At 42.0% G+C, this 24,310-nt stretch overlaps 1 protein-coding gene across 1 annotated transcript; it reads left to right on the forward strand.

The window, feature by feature from the left end:
• Positions 1-386: 386 nt before the first annotated feature.
• Positions 387-23,176, forward strand: LOC146145328 (uncharacterized). The gene is made up of 13 exons (XM_083390530.1): positions 387-558; positions 1,012-1,090; positions 2,826-2,873; positions 3,160-3,204; positions 13,159-14,301; positions 15,353-15,425; positions 17,868-18,093; positions 18,673-18,742; positions 18,954-19,018; positions 19,358-19,593; positions 20,666-20,819; positions 21,286-21,387; positions 21,779-23,176. Exons 1-13 carry the CDS (start codon positions 514-516, stop codon positions 22,205-22,207), a joined length of 2,715 nt encoding a protein of 904 aa, XP_083246656.1. The 5' UTR covers positions 387-513; the 3' UTR covers positions 22,208-23,176.
• Positions 23,177-24,310: the final 1,134 nt, after the last annotated feature.

Raw genomic sequence — 24,310 nt, forward strand, 5'->3', positions numbered from 1 at the left:
GCAAATCTGAAACTCTGTTTTGTTTACTTTTATTATAGGCTAAAATTAACATAGATTGTGCGAAAAAAATGGAAAAAAAAACATTTGTATTCTCCCTTGCCGACTCTATTTTTCGTTTTTTTTTTTATCTTAATAAAGTATATTTAGTCATGCATTTTTCGAAGTTGCAAATCGCTTTTGTGGAATGGGCGCCGCGTAAAATTTACTTTTGGCAGATTTAGGGATTGTAAACTCTGATAATGCTGCCAAGACGTTAGTTAACAAGTCTAATATATATCTTGAAAATTGTGAAACAGTCCAAGCACATAAACGCTTGTGATGAAAATAGTTTACTGCAACTAAACAAAATACCTCAGCCTCTGTTTATTTTCAGCTTTTAAGTTAGGCCAATAAACAAAAGCGTTAAGTTTGGGCTGAATGCAAAAAAGGTTATTATCAGCAAACAAAACTCACACTGACGTCACCCGTCACCGTCTAGAAAGTTGTATGACGTCATGAGCAACGGATAATAAAATGTTCGAATACGATCAAGAGTTCACATACTTCAAGCCAGAGCAGGTATGTGATACAATTTTTAAGAAGAAGTGTGTCTTTCAACGAAAATCTTCCTGATTGTAATACAAGTTGCAAGTATAGGGTTACCCTAAATCTCTATTACTTTTTTGAAAATGTTGGATCTTACTTGGTGCATTCGAACAGAATTTACTCAACTTATCTTTTTTCATACATTTGAGAAGATTTTACTTAACTTATCTTAAGCTGCTCATAACAACGATATTACCTTTATAAAATTTTGTTTTTGTACCATTCCACATGGTCGGTTCGTAGTGTCACCCCTACACGTTTATTAATGCTGTAAATCGACCTGTTCAAGACTTAAATGTTAAAAAACATAAGTTTGGAAATGAGATTTTTGTATGCGTTTACTGAGTTACCTTAATTGCCTTCAAAAGCCCGCGCGGCCCACACTCCACGGGCAACGTGAATATTTAATGAGAAAATCCTTCGCAGACTCGTTTGAACATGAACTCTGGCGGGAGCGACGTGCCACCCAACAACGGGAAACAATCCGACGACGATTTGTCCTTTGGTAAGTGAACAAATGCCTCTGATTTAATCGTGTTTAGTGTTCCGCCTGATCATATAGCACGAGTAATGTCCGTTTCGGCATCTCCAAATCCCATCGCAAGAGGTTTATGGAGATCACAATAGATTTAAAGCAAGGGTTCTTAAACTGGGGTCCATGGACCCCTTTGGGGTACGTGAACTAGTTTTGGGGGTTCATGAACGCCAATTGAAATATTAGTGTATAAAAGTAGTAAATTTTTCAAGGAAAACCGTTTAGTCATCAACTTTTAGCTCTGAAATTGTTTATACTCTGTTTTACTTGTACATTATTTGGAAGGGAAACAGCAGATTTCTGACGTCTATTTGTAATGTGACGTCAATTTATGGCGTCATCTCTAGAAATTTATACCATACCCTGGTCCACGCGAAGCAAAAACTTGTTTAGGGGTCCGCGATATTAAAAGTTTAAGAACCACTGATTTAAAGGCAAGCGACAGGCTCCCAATAATTTCGGGGTAGGCGGTCAATTTAAGTACCCCTTTTTTTAAAGGTAGGCAGAACCACAAGCAAGTCATTGAAAACAGGGCAGAATCGTATAGCAAGAAACAGAGCGTTTGATTTGTACAAATCTAAGCAGCTCATTAGTTCCTCTGCCCAAAAACAAAAACCTGCAAAGTGAAAAATTGCATTTCCGGGCATTGGAATACACCAGCGGTTCTGAACTGGGGGCGCTAAGCAATTCTTAGGAGAACGCGAGCTCTGCCTCAATATTTAAATTTTTTGCAGTGATTTTATTATTTTTGTTTGGGTTGGGCACCACTTCTACAGCTGTATAAACCATGTTTTTTGCCAACTTCAGCTTGTGTCGAGCACGAGCAATTTTTTGTGTGCCCAATGCGAAAATCCTCCTGAATTACAGTTTAGGCAATTCGCGCGACAAACAATGCACTTCACTATTTTTATGTTTTCTCAGTGATATTTAATTGAAAAATGCCGAATTTCTTTTTGTAGGAGGGTGCAAGGTTTAGGAAAATTACAAAAGGGGGCGCGGCTGAAAAAAGGTGAAGACACATTTACTTATAAATTCGCCGATTGGCGGTCGATTCGCTAACCGGCGTGCATTCCTTGGGATTCCGCGCCCGCAAGTTTCGCCAAAATGCGCAAATGGCCGGCTGCCGGTGTTCGGTGCCAGCTGAAGACGTGGCCCCGCTAGAACAATCCTGCGACGCCCACTGGTTTCGGACCGCTAATTGCCAGTCGACGACACAACATCGACACCACTCACTCCTGGCTCACCTGTTGTTCTGCAAGCGACCTTTCGCCAGTCTATATTGGACGGGGTCGTGACCTCGCCAACTGGCGGTACCAGTCCTAGCTGCGATTCGCTTTACATTGTCCTCTCTGTGTAATGTGTACTGTACAGCTACGGCCTGCGAAACAATGGCGCCACAGTCCCGTCAAGTTGTATTCACGGGCAATCAAATATTTTACAATTTTTTAGTCGCACTTTCGATTTATATTAAATTTGGGGACATGTTTGTCTAATAGAAACTTTAAAAATGGCACTGTTAACTGACACATTGTGTATGTGCAATTTTTTATGATATTTATGTCTACGTTTAGTGAAATTTAAACTATTTTGTGTATCAAAATGATTTGTTAAATCAAATGTTCGGCGTTTTAACACGCCTTGTCTTGAAAATTGGAACAAATTGTTTTTGTATACTGATAATAAATCATACTCTTTTTTTGTTCAGATATTCTAACTGACTTGAGCCTGCTCAACGGAGAACTATTCCCAGAAAGTAAGTATTACCCACTGATATACTCTCTCGTTTAGTTTGTTCACAAATCCTTCCTTTGTGCGAAAGTAATACGATAGGTTTGCGAAATCTGACCCAGTTCAGAAAAGCAGCAGCCTACAGCTGGTTTCGTATGTCAAAACATTGAAAGTTTAGTGAAGAGGCACAAAGGGTACGATCTATAATTGTGCACTCAAAACCTAAACCTTATAATTGTGTAGTCTAAACCTACCCCTTACAATTGTGTAATCGAAAACCTTTACCTTTTGAACCCCTATTTGTTTTACAGACGCAGATCGAAACGGCGACCAATTCGTACCTGAAGTGGAAAACCGTAAGTGAAAATTGTGTAACGTGTAATCTATGTTCGGTAGGAATTCCAACTGGTATATAGCCCTGAAAATGTCCGCCATTTTAGTTACAACTTACACATGATAGAGTGTTGCGATATTCGTTTTTTAGGAAAAAAAACGACGAGCAATGTTGTAACAAATTAATAGGGTAGTCAGACAAAGAAAAAATGCACATGGAAACCGACTTCTTTTTGCTATTTACATTTACCTTTACCGAGACATCGACTCATGCTGGCCGTCACGGACGTTTAAGGTCGTTTTTAATGAATTTTACCGAAGGGTTCGCTTTCTCCGAACGCGTAGCGAATCGAATGTGTAAGGCGTGCATGCCGTAATATCCGCATTTATACGCGTTTTGCTGAAAGCCTGGCCGTTTCGGAAACAGCTGTCTGGCAATTTTCGCAACGGGTCTTCGTCAGCCAAAGTGCAGTCAGAATTCTCGTCAATCATCTTGAAGCGATAGCAAAGTTTACCTGAGGATCGCGCCTAATCACCTCGCCCGGCATGAAATTTCGCCAACTTTTCACATTTGTATCTGTTTATGCGATAAAACTAACAATAGGCAAAACACTTTTTGTTGTTTTGTTTTTGTTGTGGGTTATGGGTAAGATTGTATATATAAACGTTTGTTGAATATTGTTTTTTTGTCTTTAATTGTATACCGCCGCCCAATAAAACATGATCCCCTCGTAAAAAAGTTGGATCCTATTTAAACTGGGTAAGGACCATCAGGTGCCCAACTTACCTTATTTAAATAAATAGAATATTTACTAGCAAGGTCGCATCGCCAGCCTCGAATGCGCGCCAAACTGTACGGCGTGCGACTTTTACGAGCGCCTGCAGCGTAAAACCGACAACTTAAGAGCACACAAAAGCACACGCGGGCCCCGAAAACGCAATAGGCAAGTCCGCGTCGGCCCCGCGGGCGAACGAAATCTCCTGTTGTGTTTCGCCGTCCGTTAATTACCGGTTCCAACCAGTTTTTTTTGCTCTCAAATGCTTCTCGGGTCCCGACCTCGGCCGCTGTAATTACACCCGATTTCGCGTTTTCGAGTGCCTTCGCCAACAAAAAAAGGGACATTTTCTTGGAAACATTCCACTAAAAAATGCGCAAATACTTCAAAGTTGCCCTGAAATTCTTGCAAATGCTATTTTAATAGTAAAGCGATAGTGACATACCTCAAAATCGCCCGTACCTTAAAATCGCCCCAAAATTTAAGCGAATACTATTTTAATCGTAAAGCGATGGAAACATTTGTCAAAGCGACAAGACGCAGGCATTTTCTGCATTCCCGTCATTTTGCCGAATTCGAAGACTTTGCGCGGCGTTTTCGCCTCCCGCTTCTCGGAAATGTCGCGAATTCCGCGTCGCCCAAAGCGGCCGCGTTTCCTGCCCGCCGCGCCATTGTGACGTCATTGGCCGCGCGCGTTGCGTCGCGACCCCGAAAATATTCTCGTGCTTGACTTTGCCGCTCATTGCTGCCAGCCAAACCGAACGGCGGTTGTCGGGAAAGTAATATTTTGACATTTTGCAAAATGTGCCCTCACTATTCTATTACCTCATCATTTTCGCTTTAAGGTTTCTAGAAAGCTTTTTCATTCTGAAAAAAAAATGTAATTAATTCCGCCGGCGCTGTAAAGTGTCAAATCTCCGCGAAGTCGACGCGAAGAGACGTTACGTCACAAGGCCAACAGAGACAGCGAGTTTTTCGGGGTCACTCGGGATCACTTCCGCCCCCCTCCCCTCCCCGGCCGCACTCTCTAGCCGCGCATCGCACTTTAGCTTAGGAAGTCAAATACGCAAAACAAACACTCGAAGCGAAGCGCTTCGCTTACTCGGAGCGAGTGCTACCTGTTCTCTCTAGAAGTTGAAGCTGCTTCTGTTGCTACTAAGTTGCTGCCATTTTGAATGAGAACATCCCGTCTCGTCTTGTTTAATGCACTCGGCGTCACTCGACAAAAAAATCGTGCACTTTCCTAGTTCTAAGATTGGATACAATTTTATTGACACATTACGTTACATATATATCTAAGGAATCACTATTCTAGCTCTTATTACACTTTAAACAGGTGATTTATTAACAAAATGAAAAGACATACCTAGGTTGTGTTAAGACCTGACACAAGCGGCGAGTCGTACTAGAGTTACAGTTTAGCGATGCGTTTTTAAACGGTTAAATGTCGCGTTGATTGCTTCGAGCGGCGGCCACCGTTTAACATGTGTTGGACACTAATCTAAGCCAAAAGACAAAACGGGTCGTACCTTTGCAATATACGCGCTACATTTACGAGGCGGGGTTTCGTTTCCCTACGACCATTTTATGACCGCGTCGACCAAATTTTACAACGGTGAACGGCGTTCGACGTCATGTGATTGGGGTTTTACGAAATCAAGTATTAAACGTTTTCTGTTAAATTTGCGTTACGCGACGCCGTAAAATCGACCGACTAATTTCCCGAACAGATGTTACGCAACGACGTTACCACCAGCTGCAAAAACGCAGTTTAGGCCACGCTGTGTTTTGAATTATACAATATTGTGGTTACTATTTAAAAAAGGCTTATCGACTCATTTTTAACCGAGCCCCGGGCGTTTTTGTTTGCCGATGCCAAAACCGAAGGCAAATTGCCCTAAAATTAGACGTTTAGACAAACAGGCGGAATTTTCTTTCGTTGCGTAATAGAAGCCAAAAGCGGAATTGCGCGGTTATGAGCTTCTAATTTGGGTTTAAATCCGGTAATTTTAGGTTTGAGGGCTATGTTGTCCTTACGGCATTAAGAATACGTTTAAAATGCCCAAACGTGTGTTTGAATACAACGCTTATCATGACCGCGATGCCGTGTCACATGCAAGCAGCAGAAAACGTCCAGACTCCAGAACGCGAAAAGCTGCGGCCGCTGAACGAATAAAAACCAGTCGATGACTATCTCCCAGGCTGCGTAGATGAAAGTGGCCCCAACGTCAAATCGCAAGGTCATTGTGATATCACGTTCATTCGCGTCTTTCGGGTTTTTTTCGCAGTCGCACTGTCTGCTGCCGAGCGCAGCTGCACGATCGAGATCTATTGTCTGCATCTGACAACAAACAAAGCCGTCCCAAGTCGAAACGTACAGCCCACGGGGTTGACAGATTTTTCTAAAGTAAATAGGATTTTTCTTTTACGGACAAAAACTTCGTAAAACATTGTTTCAGTGGGAATTCTAACTTACAGTGGTTGTTTCATTTTCCTCCAGATTTACTACGTATTACAAAAATAAGGCAAACTGCTAAGTAAACCAGCTAAACTGGTCAAAAGCAAACATTTAACAAACCCCAAAGGATAAGTTGTTTGCCAAATTAGAACACCACAAATTAGGCTGAGCATTTAAAATGCAAATTCTCAGCATATCTAAACATTATTTATTTTCGGATTTTCTCATTTTTTGACATAGTTGTACATAAGCAAAAAAGCTTGTTATGTAAGGAACAGCTTTTAATGTAAACAATGCAATGCGAAGAAACTTTTTTTTAGCTTTCAAACTTTGGATTAAGATCCGGCACTTGTGCCTTCAGTTTGTCGAAATTTGCACACTATAGCAACTTTTTATCTCTAAAGCGCGGCCGCTACAATTTAGCCGCGTTTTGCCCAAAGTCGAAAAATTTTCGCTGGGCCCGAGGCGCAGTTCGCATAGGCCGAGCGTGACGTCATATTTATCGTACTGCGTTTCCTGTTTTCTGCGATTTCGACCGAGATTAGGACGACCGCGTCAAACGCGACATCTCGTATAGGCCGGAGCGCGACTGTAAATGCTGTGTGTGCCGTTTACAGACGATGTTTGAAGCAGTGTAGGCCGAAATGATATCATCGCGAAAATTTAGGAAATGAGACTTTTCATGCCGACAAATATTTAGGGCAAGGTGCACTTAACAAAAAGATTTAAATTTTTTTTAATTTAATTCGTTGACAACAAGTTCGCCAGTATTTTCCGTAAATAGTTTCTATATATTACTATAATAAACATACTATTTTTGATACCTAAAACATCGTTTGTCAAACTTTTTCATCTGTCCTACCCCTTTTAAATCCCTGAAATAACGGATCGAAATATAAAACAAAAAAAGTTAAAAAAACGCTGCAATAACTCTAATATTCAAATCGGTACGGTACTTAAGTCAACTATTTACTGCAGACAATCTTTAAAATGTTTTTTTTCATGAAGACACATTAGGAAAAAGGTGCTCAAAATGTAGTATATATGTAAGTTGTTGAACGGACCACCGACCTAAAACGATTTCTTTGGCGTTCTGTCAAATTCCGCCGAAACCAGCAACGTCTCGTTTTCGCAAACCCCTTTGTTCGCGAACAACGCACAGACTACTTTCAATTGTTGTCATTGTGATATATATATATATTTATGTACATTTATACGTCGACCAGAGTTTAACGTTTCTTTGGCGCTCGTTTTCAACCTGCGCAATATTCAGCATTTTCCTCGGCCGACCAACGCCAGCAGCCAGCACAGGCGTGCCATCGTTTACCGAGCTTCTTGACTTTACGTGATCTCGGCTGGGCTACTCCTGCTGGGTCTTTTTGGTACATAGAGAAAACCTCGAACATGATTTGGGGGCCTTTCGTCTGCTAAACAAACGCTTTTATTTCTAGTTGTATTATTTACAAGGCAAAATAGGGCTTAATATTGCTCGGTCGATTATTGGACTTTTATGGCGCAAACGAAACATAGGACAATGCATCGCCTTACTGTGTTCTGTGTTGTAAAGTAATCTTGCCTTTGTAGTTTAAAATGTTTTTCCACTTAGGTAGTATAGCAAATAATGCGATGCTATAAAGCGATGCGCGTGACCCTGTGTTTTGCCTAAGTTGACTGAAATTGAAATTTGATAACTCTTCCAAATTGCTCTTTAACGGGCACAATATATACACATCACGCGTTCACTCTACTTATTTTATTTAAAGCCAAAAATGACTGATTTTTTGTGAATGGGTAGTAGCCTAACCAGTCACAAGGAAAGGTAAATTATTTAATTTTTACCCGATCTCGAAATTCAGTTGGCAACCGGAATTACCTTCTTGGAGTATTTGGAGTATCGTTAGCAGTCCCGTCGCCCAGTCACCCAGCCATACTTGCAAGCAGTGCGGCTTTCGCCCGACGAGCAGATTGTTGTTTGTCCCGTTTACCAGACATCCGAGTTTGCGGTGGCCCGAGCCTTCAGCGGTCCGCTCAGGCCTCACACGCACTGGTGCGCGGGCCGAATCGCAGTGAAAAGGCAGAAGCAGCCTCCCGAACCTGCTGTCAATCACGTTCGACACAAAGCGGAAATCGCTCGTGAGGATCGGGCGCGCGTGCGAAAGAGAGAGAGAGAACAGAGAAAGGGAGCGAGAGAAATGAAAGAGAACCGCTGATGCGAAACGAGAATTTTCAATTATAAAGAGAAAAAGGCGCGCCTTTTTTCTCTCTGGTGAGCGCGCGCTCTCGGATTCACCAGCGCGCGGTTCTCTCGTTCGCGCTGCTTTTTGCGTTTTTATGAATGGGCCCGATTGTGTTTGTCGAGGCACGCCATCCCATTCAGAAAAAAAATCGACGAAGGTATGCTCTCCCTCCGCATTGCGCGAGTGTTGTGCGCGCGACCCTGGTGCGTTTCAGATTTGCGGACGCACGCAATTTGCTTGTGTAAGACGAACAATCGAACATTGACCACACAGTTTTTACAGTTTCAACGCACAATGTTAAGGTGTTACAAATAAGATATTCTTTCAAACCCAAATATTTAAATTAAATATTATCTATTGTAAAAAAAAAATTCCCCGTATAAAAACGTCAAGATATTTATCATTTTTCCGGTATAGACATAAAATGATGTTCTGACAATTATCTTAGTGTTGAGTTTAACTTTGAAACAAAATCCAAAACAAAAGCCATCCTCAAATGACATTGGCAGTTAAGAATTGGTAAAAAAGTGCTGATATTTTTGCCTCCAGCTTTGTCACAAATGACCTACAAAAAGGCGGAAAAAAGGTTTACAGAATGCAAATATCGACCTTAAGAAAATGTCAGCGTTTTTTTGCTACCACGCGACGTTTTGCTGCTGTAGGATTTGTGCGTGTTTCGAATTGGAGCTAAAATTTCGAAGAATAATGGGAGAGCACGAATGTAAAGGACAGTAAAATCCGCAGAGCCGAGCAAAGTGGTCACTCCTGGTCATTTGCGAGCAGAGGTCGTTGACCGTTTAAATTGACTCACGGCGCGAGATTGAATTCTTTCTTTGGCGATTTGTCAAAAGCGATCCGATTTCCATTTTTGAATTTAAATTGCGGGTCGCTTGCGCTTTGCATGCTTTGGAAACAAGTCACGCGTCTTTGTTGTTGCCGATTTCGCCAGACTCGACAAGTAAAATGGTGACCTGGCCTAATTTTTATAAGGTCATGGAAAGGCACGTTTGTTGGTGGTTTAACTTGAAACATTCTTGACATTTGTTTACTAGGACGGGAATTGACTGTATCTGTGGTGTATAAGCGACAAAAACTTAGCATCTTTCCAAGATGTTTGCTTAATCATCTTGGTTGTTTTTGTGACCACTTTTTTTTCAAGTAGCGAAGATTTCCTAGTTTACTTACTTTGTTTTCTTGTCGTTTCACCACTATGATGAAACCGAAAGTAGCCTACATGAGAAGTCTTCCCTAAAAAGTACCCCATTGTTACTCGACACATCACGCGAATGTTGGTAATTAGAAAGTTTATGTTGTGACGCCTATCTGCCCAGATTTACTTATATGGCTGCAAAACAGTGGCATTCACTCCTAATATGCCAAGGAACTGATTTCGTGTTATTTCGTGTTGTGATATCATCTATAGTGCAAAACAGGGCATCATTTCTCTGGTACTGTTCAAACTTGAAATGATTTTCGGGCGAATAGTATACGGTAATCGATTAAACAATTTGTATTAACGCTATATCGGTTTGCCACGAACAGCAATGTATTGTTGATGGAAGCAACGTGAAGATTGGGCCAGTGCAAATTTAGCGTTTACTCTTCCATTTCTTGAACAGTTCTAAAAAACACCCCTTTGTCAACATTTTTGTCAACCAAACTGAATTTAATGGGGTACTACTTTGCAAGCACAATCCATTCGGTCGCACGGCAAGCATTAACATTTGAGACCCCCTTGACATCACTTTGCATCGTCCCAATTCCCGGGCAACCTTGCAAAACCATCGGCCATCGCAATAAAACACTAATCCAGTAATTTTGCCAAATCAAAATCGCCTTTCGTCGCTTAATGCGGAAGCTTTCGATTGCCCTCGACACTTGTCTAATCCCGAGCGTTCGTGGATCATCTCTCGATTTGCCAATCGCGACGAGCAAACAATTGCTTTCTTGTATTCTTCGCTCGCCAAAGTCCAGGATTTGTCGCTGCTGGTCAGGGCGAAGGTTGGTGCATCTTCGGCGCTTGTGGGAATTGTTGTGTCTCGGCAGTATTTAATAGGATTTTTGACGGCTCATTGGAAATGAAGAGGTTTGTTTTGCTGTTTGTAATAGGAATTAAACGTCCGAAGGGCGTCGATCTGTCGTGATTTAACAAGTGAAGCAAATTAGGCCGAAAAGGTATAGTGACTGTAGATAAAATGGTTTAGTTTTATCAAGAATATGGAAACTGTAATGCTATATATGCTAACATGGTCTGTACACGGTACAAAAACAAGATCCTCTCGCGATTATTTTCAACTATATACTACTGAAATTAATTTCAGTGTTTAACATATTGTTGTCTACCTGTCTTAATCAAAAAGCTTGAAAATTAGTTTAATATTGCAGGAGTTTTAGAAAACCAGCCTCCTGCCTCCAATTTTTAAATAGTCGATATATTGCGCAACTATATTCCGAGTGATATCGCGTTTTGCTTGCGAAAATCTAAATGCCCCCTGTCTTAAGAATCGACGAAAAGTATATGTATTGCACTTTTGAGTGACGTAAGCGAAGTTTATACTTCTTTTGTTGCAACAGCGAAATCCGTGCCTTCGGTAAGGAAAAGGCGCCGCGAGAGTGCTTATTCAGAAGCGAGCAAAGCCGCCAATTACGCCTGTTTTAAGAGGGAACGCGTTGACAGTGTGGATTGTGAGTTCGAAAAATTCCAAGTGGTTTGGTTTTGACTTGAGTGCTTTTATGACCTAGCTAGCTTCTGCCACACCGGTTACTCAACTTAACTACCTTTTTCTAAAAATATATTTTTCGAATAAGTTCGATTGAGAATTGTCGTCAAGCTATGAAAAATGTCAAATCATCCATTCCTATGTCACAGACGTTTTAAATTGTTATCATTGTTTGTTTTTTAATCTTCCTCGATTGAACGGCTTTCTCCATTTTTGGGACTCGTGGTGAAATGTTAGTTTTTAACAAATATAAGACCTTTTAAACTCATTTTAACATCAGACACAAACGCGAAATGAAGCCAGAGCCGTTCACACGATTTGTTGAAGGTGGTTATAAATAGTGTGGTTATCAGACGGGCATGAGTGGTTGTATACAAGCTCCAACGGGATGGGCATAGTGTAAAGATGACTCATCTGTCATTATGAATAGCACACGACAAGGTTGAGCGGAAATGATTTTTTTGCAACCGCCAAAAACGTCGATATTGTCTCTCGTATCTTACAAAGCGAACCGGGCCGACAGTTAAACTCACACGAGTCTAATCAATATCAACTCCGCTTAGCTTGTACTTACTGAAGCGTACCCAACTTACTTTATTTGTGCCTTCCTTTCAGAGGCCGTAAACAAACATTTATTGCTTTTGCAGTGTTTAGAAACTGAAAAAACACTATTTTAACGTATTTAGTCTCTGTTTTAATTCTCCACGTTAAAACACTAAAAGGTAAAATTTAAAAACGTTTTAGTCTTCGCAATCTAAGAAAAACTAGTTCTTTATATGGGTATCTCCTGGTTAAGGCCTCAGTTGGCCTTTAAGAAAATGCATTTAACCCTGATCGCGTGGCCTGCCCGTTAGTTTAAAATGTTCGCACATAACGATTTTTCGCATTTAACAAGCCACGATCGAGATACCTACTTAAAATGCTAATAGCAAGGGTCCGCACGCAAATATCGAAATTCCGTCATAATTGGCGAATTTCAACGAGATAAACACCGATCGTCGAGTAAAGACAGGACTCGCTATTTTTCGGTTCGTCAAAGCTTACACTTCAATTAACACCTGAATCCGGCGAAACAAAAGGCCCCATTGTCGACTCGCGCGATCCGCTCGTTTACCAGCGGTCGGCCTAATCGCGACTGGCCCTTCCAGCTTAATTGAATTTACAAGCCAAGTCCAGCTGGCAGAGAAAGCCACGCGAAATTAGGTCTCGCGATCGACATGTACTTTCACGGACCACCCCACGCGCTAAACTCGAGAGGTTAAAGCAACGCCAAGGACCCTCTGGCACACAAGGGCACGCGAGGTCGGTGAAAACGCCGGCTTGTTTAGGTTTGCTTGTTGTTAGCGACGCCGACCGCACGGACACGACTGCGACTGCTGAGGATTTCAAAAAGGTCGTTTAGGCATAAGGCGGGTTCATTCACAAGAGCCCTGTTGCGTCACCTTATGTTCGTTAAAGAATACACCACCTTCAACTCTTTTTTTTACAGTATTTGGACAATATTTCCCGATTTTTAAAGTATTTGGACAATCTTGTAATACTTTGAACTAATACAAAAATTCAATTGTGAGTTTCAGTCAACAAACGTTAAAGTAAAAAAACAAACATTCCTAACGTTCAACGCCTTACTAAAAAAACCTAAAAAGTCGCAATCATTTCAAAATGAAAAAAGTTTAATAACCCTTGGAATGGACGCCCCGCCAAAACAAGCAAAATTTAAACGTAAACAAGAAGCAAAAACCGAAACAATCAAACGGCTTTCCTAAAACCAAGTTTTTTTGCGCAGTGGTTCCACTTGACAGCAATGCGACGCGCGAATCCAAGGTGCCAGAATTCTCGCTCCAGGCGCCGCTCAGCGTCGGTGGCGACTCGGTGTTTCCCCCCGAGTTCGCGTCCCCGTCTTCCCTGGCCTCGACCAGCGGCGCCAAGTGGCCTCAGCGGAGCCGTAACGCCTCAGGCCTGACCAACGACGATGACCGCAGCCTGCTGACTCCCGAGCTTGACAATCTGGACCCCCTGGACGACCTGGGTTCCGATTTCGGCGTCGCCGCGTCGTGCTTCGACGACGGGGGCCAAGCCGCCCCCGGGAATTTTCCCGCAAAGCAGCACTTTCAGAGTTGCGGCGCTCAGCAGCCCGGCGTTGAAACGAAGCCGAGCCAAATGTCAAGTTCGACAGCGTCGCTTACTTGGGCCAATCCGAACAATAACCGGTCCGTTGGCCGGGTGCCGGACGTCGACCCATACAGCGTTCCCGAGCAGCTTAAACGTCACCAGTATGACGTAGGCGGCTACGAAAGCGGCGGCCAGTTCCAGCGGCGCTCCAACGAGGCCGTATTCTTCAACGACGAGGTCTACCACCGCTACCATAGGCAGCAAGGCGTCGGCGGCGATGACGTAACTCTGCCCAACCGGCAGCTCTCGTGTGACGTCACAACCCCCGAGAACTACCAGCCGCGCGCCGTCCACCCCCACATGGGTTACTGCGACGTGATCAACCCCGGCTACATCGCAGCGGCGTCCCCGTACCCGATTAACCCCGCCAGAGTGGTAAATCCTCACCAGCAGCTTCAGCATGAGCCCCCGCCGCTCACCCACTACCCCATGAGGTCCTATTCCGCGTCACAGACCCCGACTAACTGCAGCGCGCCGGTTGCTAACGGCAACAACGCGTACGACATGCGCATGCGCAACTCCAGCTGCCCGGAAGTGATAAACGGGATTTGCAGCCGGCCCCAAAACCAGACGCCGATGCAGCGACCCTGCTCCATCTACCTGCCAGACTCGTCACCGGTACTTCCCCGGAACCCGGGAGCCGAGGGACTTACCCCGGACGCGTCGCGCTCCCGGGCGGTCCCCGAGAAGGCGGAAGAGGAGTTCAACTTCCGGACCCCGGCTCCTGGATCAGTTCCGCTTAGGAAGAAATCCGAAGGTAAGTGTGATGTTGCTGTTGCAAAACAGGGCGGTGCCTTGAACTATTCGAACCTTGGTTGTGACATTGATTAAAATGACCCAAATCCTTACAACTGTTTACTTAACTTTTTACCTCAAGCGACTTCAAGTTGTCACAAGTGGATTAAGCCATGAGTTCGTGGCGCATTTCCACAGCCGCAACTCCATTGCTGTTTAGATATATTCACTAAAGTTTAAACGAGTGTAAAATTCATTATAAACCACGCTCCGGTTCAATTTGAGCCAAGAGCGCTAAAAGCCAATGCATACGTCGTAGTTTCGCTGCCTTTGATTCTCACATTAATTTTAAACCTTTGTGCTCCGTTTTTTCGTACCTTTAATATATATTACGTTGTTTTCGGATGTAATTAAAGTTGTATACTCCTGCTGAGCAGCGAAAACCGATGATGTAAACAACGACCCGAAACAAAAAAAACAGTTTAAATCGTGGTCAGACTTGGGAATTGTTTTCGGTCCTTTCCCGTCGTTCGACTTTAACGAGCCCAACGACGAATTGCCGTTTAAATTGCATCCGAATCGTGCTTTGTGCGTGCGCGGGCGAGCGAGCAACTCTGACGCCGGAAACTGTACAATTAACGACCGGCAAATGCGAGGCAGCACAATCAAGGCGACTCTTTGACGAGCGCTGCTTCTGAGTGTGGCGGCAGCTTCAAAGTCGGCAGCGTTGCGTCAACACGCGTGGGAACTGGGTGTTTCTTTGTGGCGGAGAACAATTGCAGACAGCGAGATGCTGCCCTAACCTTGTCAAACGAACGAGCAAGCAATCAATTGAAACCCTTTGATCGTGCGATGGACGTGTCGTTGACTGGCAATTAATTTTACGACTGTGGAAAGTTGCGCCCGCGATAAACCCACGATCAGCTCATACCCAGACGATCCCTCTTCGAATTATGTAACATGCTAAAAATGATCCCAGCATCTTTTTTGCTTAGCTCGACTGTATCATTTAATTTGCATACATGGATTTCGTTTCTTAGCTATGGTGTTTCACTTATCATCCTTGTTTTCAGATGCGCCAATCAGACAACGCCCCCACAGTCACGTGATTGGCGACGTTGGAAGACGCTGTGAGGTGTCGCCAAGGTTTGTGCATTTTAAAATTATGTCACCGACTTCCTTTATACGTAAAGTATTTATGTTACCTATTACTTTCCTTAGGGGTAAATGTGATGTATTTCACCCGGTCAATCTTAACATGACGACTGTCATTTATTTTCCGTTTTTCTTTTCCAAATTCAGTGTTGAAGTTTAATTTTAGTATTTAATTAAACAGCCGTTCTAACAAAATTTCAACGAATATGTATATTGACGAATGACGGTTAATGCCTTAAAATTATTTTGCTTGCATCTAATGTAACGAATTTAGCCGATTTAACGTGTTGTGCTTAGTTACAAAATTCGACAGTTTCGGTCAAGCATTTCGGCATCGTAAATTTGTAATGCTATCCACTAAACATTTGACATACCGTTGTGCCAGAGCATTGGAGATCTTTGAAGGCGGTTTAAATTATTTAGAGCGCCAATGGTATAGCTTGGAATATCTGTGGAAAGCCACTTGCTCAAGGCAAAATGAATCTGCATTTTTAAGCATAAAAAATTTCGAATTTACAATACCTCGTGCTTCTAAGTGCCAGGACGCTAAGGCAATGCGATTACGGTGCCTTCCATTTTTAGACCGATTTTAGAGGCAGGCGACGACTGGTGTGGTATTTTGGTTCGGGTGTGGCTTTAAACGTACTTGTGGCACTGACGTGGTGACACCTGAACATTACGAGCTATTCGGGCAACATCGTGCGATGGGGTTTCTTTTCCGCTTCCATTCACCCACTACAATGGCCGTGAGCCTATTTTCCCCAAACCCGCGCAATTACACGCCACTTTACAAACTCAGGTCGGCGTGAAATTTGCCAAGGGCCCGATACAAGAATGCGCCCTATACGTTAACCCCAATAAATCCAAAGAACACCCTCAAAATTTCAAGGCAAATTATACACTCCGTTTGGTAAACCAAAATCAACTTGAAATTTTAAAGTAGTTTTTTCCCTTTAAACGAAACTGTCTATTTGTTTGGGTTTTGCTTGCAAATCTAGTTTACCCCCACTTGTTGTACTAAATAAAAGGCAGTGTTGCCTGTCGAAACTTGGAAACGGCAAAAATCAAGCGGGTTATGAGTTATGACGTACTTCCGCATGTCAGTTTAATGTTCTTACAAAAAAACACTATCTACAGAAATATATGTTAAAAAAGGCTGCCAGGGAAAACAAGTTAATGACAGTGACACTTTTCTGCCGTTTCCAAAAAGAGAGATTGTAAATACAACAAGCTTTTCAACGTTTTATCATAATGATGTGTCGATAATTTATTTTATCTACCGATTGCGTGTAATTTTGGCTTATTAAAAACAATTATTTCGACGTTGCAAATGTGTTTTGGATCACAGCAAGTTGTAAAAAAAATTAAATTTTGTTGTAAAAAATGCTGTATTCGCTTCTTTTAAGCTATCGATTGCGTTCGGCTTCGGCTTATTAAAAAAATGCCGCCTAAAAAAAGTCGCAAAATATATCTTTCAGCAGATCAGCAAACTGACACAGATCGAACGGCCGTGCCTCGGCACAACAGAAAGCGCACCATATGTCACCCCATAACGCCGTAACCTTGCGCTTCGCCAACAAAAACGCGCACAAAGGGGTTGCGTGACGTCACAGAACCGAGTATTGTCCCAGCGGCGCCGAACCGCGACGCTCCCGGTCTCGCCTCGCCGCACTCTCGAGTGGCCCGCGTTTCGGAAGTTTTCAATTTGGCCGCGGCGCGAGGATTATTTTTTTTGTTTGGCGAACGCCAGAGGCCCCTGGCCGCGCGCCATCCCGGTTTGTTTACCCGCCCCTCGCCAAAGTGATAACTTCCCTTTTACCGTTTTTCTCCTCTCGTCTCTCTCAATGTTACCAGCGTTTCGCGTTGCGCCACGACCTTTACCTTTTCGAAAAAAAAAAGAAATCCCTGCCCTGAGGAGATTTGTCGCGCTCTGCTCTGCCTCTCTTGTATTATGTGATACACGAGTTGCGCGGCCTTTTAGCTTCCGTTTTTGCGGTTGCCTTCTTGCCCGATGTTCGTGGAAGAAACTCTCGTTTCACGGCGACTGTCACTTAGGCAATATAACGCCTTAGATTATCCAGACGGACTTGAAATACTGCTTCAGATTTACCCTTTATACAGATAGCGTGCCCGAACCGGTGATTATTCCGAAAAATGGCATTGTCGTTTAAAACAAAATGCGAAACAACTATGCAATTTTTAACATAACATTCGATCTAACTATCTTTTAATCCTTTCTGGCAGTTTTAGAGTCTTATGTCATATAGAGTAATAAGATGAATATGCTGTTGCTGCCAGGTATTGTTTCCATTGAACAGTTGATTAGTAAGATCTTACAAGACTAGGTCACATAACAGCAAAACTGATGTTCGTCCAATGCGTACTACTAGAAGTCTCTCGCACCAAATTGACAAGGTTTTTATTTTGTTTAAGGCCCCGCTCCGACAGCTTCGTTAACTTCAGCCTCGAAGAGGTCGTAGTTCCGCTTCAGTGCCCAGCGGCCTCCCCCTCCCAAGATCGACGTCACTTCCAGAGCCCGATCAAGTCAAACAGTAGCGGTGAGCATCACGTGAGCCAACATCAGGGCCTGATTCGTCAGAACTCGGCACCGGTTGCGCCAGTCAGAAGCGCGGCACAACAACAGCCCACCATAAAACAGGTACTTTGCTTCTATGTAGTTCAAATAATATCACTGTGACTGCCGCCCTGGTCAACCCTAAGGTTCCACTGTCGGAAAAGAAAATGTAATCTATATTTTAGCTTTAGTAACGCTTGCACTCGTGTTTTACTTAATCTGTATGGGGTAGTAATTGTGAAACTTTGGTAAGGAAATATGTATGACGAGCTTAGCTAATTCCATGTTTGAAATAAAGCCAAACTATCACGCATAGTCAGAAATAAGTACGTTTTCTTCGAAGTGCGCAATAATGTTTTGTAAGACGTTGTCGATTGTATTTATAAAAAGCTTAATTTGCATAAGCTTATATTGACCAATCGGTAGCTTCATCATTCGACAGAATTCAACAAAAAAAACATCCCAATAATTTTTGGTTTTGTTAAGCTGTTTTACTGTTTAACGTTATCAAGCGATTGGTTTATTGGGTTTAAGATCAGCGTTAAAATAAAAAACAATTTAAAATTTACAATTTAAAATTATTGAAATCCATATCGATATCGCGTAATCGGAACATGCAAATTCTGTTTCGACAAATTAACCAACATCTCTTTTGCGTTTCAGGAAATATTCTCGCCTGTCAGCTCCGCAGCGCCACCAATTGTTCGAATCAAGGCCGAGCCTCGTGAAGAAGGTGAGTTCATATCTTGTGCAAACAGCACTTGTTTTGCGCTTAAGGAAAAAAAGTTAAAACTAATTTTAAATTGGTAATGTTTCTCAACCCATGGGTCGGAAGCCTAAAATATCGGTATTTGTATAAGGTGAGTTTATTCATAAAAACTTTTTCGCAAACAGCATTTGTTTTTAGATTAAATAACAAAAGCTAAAACTTGAGTTTTTTTCAGACATTAATGCTGCCGTTCCCTATTATGGAGTTCCTTTGCCTTCTTCAAGGGACGACGCCTACAAGGTATAGTTTGTTTACAAGTTACTTTCAAGTTGGCGTGAACCTATGTATTCAGTGGCTAGAAAACAATGTTAGTTGCCTTCTAATAGCTGACAAAAATGTTGATTAGGACATAATCTTTTCTTAAGAGCCTGAGAATGCAACAGACCGCTCTTTTCAGAACTATACATTATAGCCAGTTTATAATTCCCATGTAAAAATATAGAAAAACACTTTGTTGACAATGATTTGCTAACTTTTTGCACATTAACGGAATAATATTATATTGCACAAATTTCAACACGCTTGCAGTTATTTTTGGCTATTGAGAGCAATCCAAACATTTTAAATCTTTCTATCCAGAATGTTGACGCTATTAGTCAGCAACCAACATCCTGCGGTGACATACTGAGTCCGACGGGATGCAAGCCTATGGCGCCCTACCCAGGAACACCCGGCCCGGGATTCGAACCCGCTACCCCAAACTTTCCGACTCACGCCATCAGCCAACCTGTGGTGAAGCTGCAGCCGGACGCTTCCACTGCGTTCTTTGAGGAGAATTGCACGAGCGAAAGTGAAGTTCCCCAGAACGAGAGCAGGTACAAAACTGGAAACATTGTCCTTAAGTATAAATACTTGTTTTTTGATTAATCCGAGGCGACTTGTTAAATTGTATCTTGCGCTAAATCATGTCGTTCTTCTGTTGAAAAAAATAGTGCAATTACTCAGAACGAGAGCAGGTACATGTTAACTGGAAACATTGCCCCTAATGTAAATTCTGATTTTACGAGTTAATACGGCGAGTCTCGTTAAACGGTGCGTTGCGTTGAATCATGTCGTCTGTTAAAAAAATTAATGCAATTACTTAAAACAAGAGCAGGTATATGTCAGCTGGAAACATTGTCCCTAATGTAAATTCTAATTCTATGAGTTATTACGGCGAGACTCGTTAAACTGTGCGTTGCGTTGGACCATGTCGTTGTACAGTCGAAAAAAATTAATGCAATAAACAGAAGAGGAGATCGCAATTGATATGATTCGGCAATGTGAAGCCATAATTTGAACTTTAATGTAAAGTCAGTAAGACATTTGTGGTGATTTCGGATGTTTCACACTTGACATTTATTCCGATACCGATACCTTAGATGTTTGACAAAATTATTGCGTTTCGATCCGATAATATAATATTATGTTATTCTGTACTTAAACAAGCGAAAATTCGAAAAGGCATTATTCCATGTAAATTTGCTTTTGCGTTATGAAGTTTAGTTTACATTTGTAAACCAATTCTTTGTTTTTTTAATTTACCTTTCAAGGTAAAATCGCTACTTTGGATCGCATATTATTGATAAAAGCTTAGTCAAATTGACATCGGATCGGTACTGGTATACCTCCCTAGTATCGGACGATATATGGTTATAATACCACTTGGTTTCGGGCATCTGCTTTGATTCGATATTATCGGAAATCTCCATTTGTAATGACCTCTTCTGTTTTAAGTACGACGGAGTTTTAAAACCGTCCAACGTATCAAGCGGGTTTAGTTTAATTAAAACACACACCCTTTGCGTTACATGCAAAGAACGGCAAAGTTGTGCACGAAAAAAAAACGACACAAAACATTGGTTACTTTGGCCCTATTACAAACTAAACGGTCTACGTTATATTTAGCAACACCCGGGAACAGGGAGCTACTTACGGACGAAGAGGAAGTCTTCAACTGTGGCAGTTCCTCGTCTCATTGCTGGAAGATCCCACCAACAACCAGCAAGTCATCGCTTGGACCGGCCGGGGACTGGAATTCAAACTGGTCGAACCCGAAGAGGTATTGTTTTCATATACACGATTACTATTCTTAAAAAAGGGGCATTTCTGTGTTGTTTTATGCAGACGTGCGTGTGGGGTGCGAAGCGTTTAAATACCCCTCAAATTAATTTCAAACGGCCATTAAAGTCTCCTCAATTACTGGCATTCCTAATTGCTTAATTGATCCGCATTTATAAAGTACGCACCCTGGTCCACGTAGGCATTTTCGATTGCCTTTCTCAGATGAATATTTCGGGAAAGCGCTCATTCAGTAAATCACGAAATTTATAATTACCTTGGCTAATTATTTTGCCTAGTCCCTATTTACTGCAACGAAGAAGATAAACGATTAACGTATAGCATATTGTACGCCCTATTTGGATTAGCGCATGCAACGCTTAGATTGATTTAACTTAAACTTACCGCACGTGATAGGTTAACGGCGACGTGATCAAAAATATAATTTTAACACCATTTTTTTGCAGATTGCAAGACGATGGGGAGTACAAAAGAACCGACCCGCCATGAACTACGATAAGCTTAGTCGCTCCCTGCGCTACTACTACGAAAAGGGAATCATGCAGAAGGTATTTATGACTGCATTCAGTGTAATTTTGTTAGAACGACTAGAGGCCCTATAGCTCATAAATTCGATGTAGTTCTACGGGCTGTTTGTGTATTCGACGAAAACCTACTGTGTGATCACTCCATATCTATGTTTACCGCTAATTTTGCCTTTAATTTCAAGTCAAATTTCTGCTAATCTTATAGGTCGCAGACGTGCTTTTTATTGCAAGGATTGCACAACCAGTTTTGTGTTGACTTACCATATTACTGGAGTTGAATTTCCCAAACTTCCACCTGTTTTTCGTGGGCTGTTTTATGAACATCTTTTAAATATTCTTGTCACACCTATACACATTTTGATAATGTAATCTTTCGCAACCCTTTTAACTTCTTCCTTTACATCTCATTCAGGTGGCCGGCGAGCGTTACGTGTACAAGTTCGTCTGCGAGCCCGAGGTACTCTTCTCGATGGCCGGGTCCCTCGCCCCTGACAGGGTTCATCACTACCCCATGATGCCGGCGGGGTTTCCCCGTCACCCCTACTTCCACCCTGGTTTCCACCCGCATTCGATGTATTACCAGCGGCATTACCACGCGTCCGGCCCCCACTGCTACCCAGGATTTCACCCAAACGGCCCTTTTCCTCCTCACCCGCGGATGCGCAGGGGATATCTGCCCCACCACGATGGTACCCCTGGACCCCGTCGCCCCCAGATGCCCGCTACACCGACGCAGCAGAAGCCGCAATGTAACAGCGTCACCACGCAGCGGTCCAAGTGGCCTAACGCTCCGCCGCCAGATGGCAGTCACGACAAGCCGCAAATGCCAGCTGAACGGTGAAGCCCTTGGTTTGAAAATACTGCAAAAAGAACAGTACCGGCATTGCTGGTGAAGGACAAGATTTTTTGTCGGGCCTTCAGTAAAACTGTCGTTGGAAAAACGCCGGCCTTTATAATTTATAGAAATCGTTGCTTTAAATCAGCAACAATGTCGATCTAAAAAATGTTCAGCGCTTTATTTCCCCGTACAGTATTATGAGAAGTTAACAGGATATCGCTCATAGATAACTCAACCATCAACAATTATTTTGGGTGTTGTGGCCAAACTATTGTTGATATTTGGTGATTATCACACATATATTTTTGCCAAGTATAAACATCTGCCAAGTACAAAAGGGACTACCTAATTTAATAATGTAGCCGATTTGTCGCGTTTTTGCCAAATCTAAGTCGTTCGTAAAATCTCGTTTCACCCGTTTTCAAATGAAGAAAGAAATATATATAGTTTTTTATCGTGTTGCTTTATCTCGAACGGTCAATGCGGAGCTGTACAGTATTTTATATTTTGTTTCAAGTCGACTGTAACATAAAGCCGAAAAGTTTCACTTGAAAAATTTAAATGCGCTCGTTTTGACGCTTTGTTACACGTGTGCGTTTGCAAGTAACCGACATGTTGCGATATGTGCAGTGTCAATTTACCGCTGTACAAATTTCGACTCAAATCTTCCAATTGAAAAACTCGTTTTATTTTGTTGTATAAACGAAATGAGATTTTGTCGGCATTTTTGCTTGTCCTTAACGTACAACGTTGCGATGTACTGTGTTTAAGGCTTAAAAAGGCTGTTTTCGCACCCAGTTGCGGGGTCTACGGTTTGTAGTTTTGTCCTGTAACAAATGGACCAACTCGCTCCTCAGATGGTCAACAATCCGTATTATATGTTAGTAACTCCATACGCAACTTTTCGTGCACCAGCGCAAAACTTTTGGTTCAGTATTTTTCGCTCGCATCTTGTCCGTGTTCGACGCAAATGCTGCCAGTTTAACGCTTTTGTTTGGAATAAACGACGTGTAATTTATCTTGAATTGAGTGGTCAAGTGTGCTTAAAATTACACAAGCTACTTGAAGCTGGTAGTATTATATGCAGTTTAACCAATAAAAAAAACGTGAAACGATAAATTTTTTAGGGTTGATTATCCTATAGAAGGAATTATTTTTCACCCACGTATGATGCTTGGATGAGTGATATAATACACCTAATAGTCGATTGCTGTAGGCCTATATCAATCATATTTTACTTTTTGGCCCGAGTCGGATTCGGCAGTTGAACTCGCCATTATGTTTTCATCCGGAGTCGGTCTCCGGTTGTTTTCAACCCTCTCATCATCTCTGTTATGTAGTAAATTGTAAAATAAAAACCACACGTACCTATTTAAAATGTTGACGTCTATACTAAATTGCACGTTTTATCTGCTCAGAACTCTAACTAGATGAACTTCTAATAATATTGAACAATCTGGTTTCGGATAAACTTGATTTAAACGACCAGTTCAAACATTCTATGAAATGTAGTTACTAGTTACTAGTTACGCAATAAATGCTATTAAACGAAACATCAGTGAAAACTTATGCCAAACATAAAAGCGTTTTGAATATCCCGCTTAACTGTCATGATCAAGCGTAAAATTTTGTAAAGTCACATGATTTTTGAGCTGTAAACAACCTTCCCACTGGAAATTAAAAAGTATTTACACAACGTTTCAAATGTCTTTAAACAATAGTTTTATTGTTCGCTATAGGAACCGTTGTGATAATAATGTCAAGAAATTTCCGTTGAGATTCGCCTCACCCGACTTTTCCGTTGTTGTTTTTTCTAGAAAAGTTTCTCTTTTAAAACGTTTTTCAGGCAAAAGTATTGTTTTCGAGATTAATTGCAGTGTTTTTTAATTTTTTAAGTTTTGACAGTTAGCTAATAATCGCATTGTTACGTTTTTGACTTAAACATAAATTTACTCTTCTAGATTCACTGACAAATACGTTTTTTAGAAACTATATTGGTCTGATGCTGCTGTGCTTACTGACCAAATTAAGTTAAACTGAGTTACATTGCTTGTTAGAAACATGGCGATATGTTACGTCGGTTTGTCACTAGTGAAATCGTATTTA

This window comes from Ascidiella aspersa, chromosome 5, assembly GCF_963924565.1.
Source record: "Ascidiella aspersa chromosome 5, kaAscAspe10.2, whole genome shotgun sequence".
NCBI lineage: Eukaryota > Metazoa > Chordata > Ascidiacea > Phlebobranchia > Ascidiidae > Ascidiella > Ascidiella aspersa.

Coding starts and splice junctions, on each gene's coding strand:
- LOC146145328 (XM_083390530.1), top strand. CDS start 514: ATGTTCGAATACGATCAAGAGTTCACATACTTCAAGCCAGAGCAG. Junction 19,019..19,357: donor CAAGGGACGACGCCTACAAG/GTATAGTTTGTT, acceptor CTTTCTATCCAG/AATGTTGACGCTATTAGTCA. Junction 19,594..20,665: donor GTTCCCCAGAACGAGAGCAG/GTACAAAACTGG, acceptor CGTTATATTTAG/CAACACCCGGGAACAGGGAG.